The sequence below is a fragment of the Cyprinodon variegatus genome, unplaced genomic scaffold (genome assembly GCF_000732505.1).
Source record: "Cyprinodon variegatus isolate N-32 unplaced genomic scaffold, C_variegatus-1.0 Scaffold1440, whole genome shotgun sequence".
Taxonomy (NCBI): domain Eukaryota; kingdom Metazoa; phylum Chordata; class Actinopteri; order Cyprinodontiformes; family Cyprinodontidae; genus Cyprinodon; species Cyprinodon variegatus.
The window spans coordinates 109,125-113,050 of NW_015151893.1; the positions used below are offsets into that span (position 1 = coordinate 109,125).

General features: G+C 41.1%; 1 protein-coding gene across 1 annotated transcript in view; it reads left to right on the plus strand.

The window, feature by feature from the left end:
• The window catches only part of LOC107103411 (actin, cytoplasmic-like), a 28,721-nt gene extending 26,763 nt beyond the window's left edge, over positions 1-1,958 (plus strand). Inside the window, exons 6-8 of the mRNA XM_015403113.1 lie at positions 1,169-1,230; positions 1,361-1,552; positions 1,738-1,958. Of these exons, the coding sequence (XP_015258599.1) occupies positions 1,169-1,230; positions 1,361-1,552; positions 1,738-1,958 (475 nt within the window). The remainder of the gene's footprint in view (positions 1-1,168; positions 1,231-1,360; positions 1,553-1,737) is intronic.
• Positions 1,959-3,926: the final 1,968 nt, after the last annotated feature.

Consider the following 3,926-nt stretch of genomic DNA (forward strand, 5'->3'; position numbering starts at 1 on the left):
GGTGGAATGAACCTCGTAGGGAAGGCCCCTTTAAACTTGTACTTACCACTCCCACTGCCCTGAAAGTTGAAGGTAAGCCCTTCTGGTTCCATAAAAACCACTGCACCCGGCACCGGCCGCCAGACCCACCTGGACTTGCTCCAGAACCGACGGGCTCTGCGCATGCTGACAGGGCAGCAACAAGTCTCCCTCCGCAGCACCCCACCACAAGCTCACAGACATTGGATGTTGCACAGGTGTCGGGCACTGATGTCCCCACACCCCCGTCCACGTCAGATGGTCAAAGGCGTTCAGCACGCTTGGCGGCCCGACAGTCTCCAATGTCGGGGGACTCTGAGGATGACAGTGTTCATTCTTATGCTCCCGCTCCGCCTTCTGACTCTGGTGGCAATGATGATGATCCTTCTGCCGCTCAGAGCTCTGATGGGTCTGACCCATCTCCATCCCTCGTTCAGGAACTGGACGAACTTCTTTCTTCTGACCCATCAGATGCTGGTTGAGTCCTGTCCCCTTCACATCCCTCATCTGCACCTTCCCTCCCTTTCCCCTTCCTCCTCCGCGGCGAGTGGGCCGTCGATCGAATCGAATCGATCGAATTTTAGGAAACGAGTCAATGGGGAAACATTGGCTTGGAATTCCACAAAGCATGGACTGCCATGGGGATGGGATGGTGATCATTGAGGTAAGGTGCAAAACAAACATATGCCAAAACATACTAACAAAACAAATGATGACAATAGAAAGAGCACATAGAGTGGTACAACTAATGAACAGAAGACAGAAAAGAGATCTAGACAAATTAAAGACTGCACACTGGGAGACCAATATGTTCCAACAATGGATTCAGTACTCTGTCCAGACAATGTTCAAAGCCAAAAAGCGCCCTAAAGATGATTGTATAGCTTGCTATAATGTTAAAAAATTACCAGCGCTTCAGATTATAGCCGGAAGTAAAATAGTTGACTGCCCAGAAATAACGGTGAGGTGCTTTGCTCACTGTGCCATGCATATGGCCGCAGGCATTGAATCATGGTCAAAAGACTGGACGGTATGCCCCAAAGCACTGACCTCCTCAATAAATGATGTAATGAGCACGTTCTCCCTCCCTCCTGTAGTTCAAAAACCAGCTGAACTGATTTTTCCNTGTTTGCACACCAGTATCTGGAAGAGGTCTGACGAAGTACCTGGTCAGGATTCTAACAGAAAGAGGCAACTATTTCAGAACAACTGGTAAGAGGCCCACTGAATGTTTATTTTATTATTATTTTTTTAATTTTATATCTAATAGTAAGTATAGAGCAGAAAATATAAATTAGTTGAGGCTGGTTGTTTAATGTGTGACACTCTTGCTCTAAAACAGCTGAGCATGACATTGTGCGAGACATGAAGGAGAAGCTCTGCTATGTGGCTTTGGACTTTGAAAAAGAAATGCAGACGGCAGCTTCCTCCTCCTCTCTGGAGAAGATCTATGAGCTTCCTGATGGACAAAAGGTTCAGATCAGCAAGGAAAGGTTCAGATGTCCAGAGGTTTTCTTCCAACCTTCTTTTATCGGTTTGTAGTAAAATGAAATTAAAGTCCATCCTCAGGTCTTTAAACTTATAATCTTATGCCATCTCTATCTATTTCATTCTTATACATTGATTACTGTTTTTCCTAAAAACCTGAGGCTGCCTCAGATTATTTAAGATACATTTTTGATATATATATATATTTTTTTTTTTTTTGGTGTTGTTCAGGAGAAGAATCACCTGGTATTCATGAGAACACTTACAACAGCATCATGAAGAGTGATATAGATATAAGAAAAGATCTGTATTCCAACATTCTGCTTGCTGGAGGATCAACCATGTTCCCTGGATTCGCTGAGCGCTTGCAAAAAGAGATGAATGCTTTGGCCCCACCTACTATGAAAATAAAGGTGCAGAAGTTTGTTCTTTTAATGCGTAAGGAGCTTTAACACATTTTATTCATCCAGAAAATAAATCTGCTGTGAGGATTTAAAGACTGTAAACATTTAAACCACATACAATGTTCTTCTAGATAAGAGATGAAAGCTTTGAAATATTAAAGCCACTATGATTGCCAAAAATTATTTCAGTTTAAGGTTTTATCTTTTTGTTGACAGTCTAGATCAGGAGAGCTTTTAATGGCAGTTTTGATGGTTAGTGTCAATTAAGAGCTGTGGAGGCTGCTGACAAACCCCCTCAAACATCAAAAGGGGTGTTGAAATCCTGATGATGCAGTTTTAAAGTATCATAGTTGCATCACGGATGCATAGTTATAGCAATCATTATAGCTATCATTCACATTCCGTCACAGCAGCTGCTGAAATATGCATGCCCCCTTAAAATAATAGAGACTTGTAGTAGATTCCACATTTTCCTCATGATCACAAAGGTCCTCTAAGCAATTAGTATGAATTTCATAAAAAATAAAAAAAATATTAAGGGTTAAAACAGGGAGTCTGCATGGCTCCCTTAATTTAGCATAGTAAACAATTATCCATCCATCCATTTTCCATAGTAAAGAACTATGAATTATATAGTTTCTTTTTAATCACAAGTATGGTCTTTAGCACTGGTGAGTTATGTGAGTGGTGTCACCATTTTTGGGTTTGGAACAGGGGGGTGTTTTTCAGCAGCGTCCATAGCTGCCATGTCAGAAAAGGCATCCCCTGGTATCAAAGAGGAATAAACAGCTTTAATGAATTTCACATGTTCTTAATATTGATACATGTATTCTGAGCTACTTGTTTCATGGGTGCATGATAATTTTGGGGATCAAAACACATTGCAATACATTTCTTTGCAGCCTTAAAATCAGTGGTGCCAGAAATATGCTTGTGTGTCTTTATGCTAATGTTGTCCAAGATGAGCTTATTCTTCAGGGTCTATGACTTTAAAACATTTGACTCAAACAGGTTAAAAAAGGGTTATTAAAGCTGTTATTTTTAATGGTCTTCCTTAAGATGAGGCTGTACTGAGAAATGTGTTCCCATGACAGGGAATGCAAATCTCAGCAGGCATGCCCTTCAAATAATTTGTCCAAATAGAGGAAAATGTCCATGAAAATTATTGATTGTGGTTGATTGAATCCCTGTTGCTATATGAACATGTCTGATCATGTCTAAGATATAAAGGAAATGTTATCTCGCAGGCTGAAGCACACAAGGCTTCTACACTGGATTTGAAATTACAAAGAACTTCTGGAAATTTCACTTTAGTCCCTCCCACTGATACAACTTATGGTATTAATCAACTAGAATGCATATTGAGCGTTATCTCACATGAAGGAACAAATAGAAATTGTATTTAATATGAGTGCACTAGTACAGAGTTGCACCCACCTCAAGGATAAATGCAGGGCAAGCAATGCAACCAAGTAGAGTTTTAAAACATAGATTCTTTTTATTAAACCTATAAAAACAGCAAACAGTAAAACAAACATCTTAACCAAAGTATTTATTAATAAAAAGTCCCAAAAAAGAATACAACTAACAAGGGAGGTGGAGTTCACTCCACTCAGCTCCATGTAGGTCGTTGGTCCGCTCCTCTTGCCAGCCTGACCATTACGAAAGAACAAACTCAGGACAGGCAATTGCACAAACCTGCTTCACACATTATCAATGACATGAGCAGAGATCAATCAGTCAGAGTATCGAAGCGCTACTTACACACACAGGCAGAGAAGCTCTGCCCAGCTGCCATGACAGCTGTCTTGCTCCCTTCCCCTGATCACTGTCCTTACTGAGGCTCCTGTTCCTCCTCTGCTGACAGCAGGTCTTGCTGCTGGTCCTAAAGCTTTCATCAGCTTTCAGTCTTTAATTTCCTCTCCTTCCATTTAAATACTGTCCTTTCAAGCCACCAACAGCCAGCTAACAAAGTTCGACATAAGTGGGATATCTTATGGTGATTAAAACTGGAAC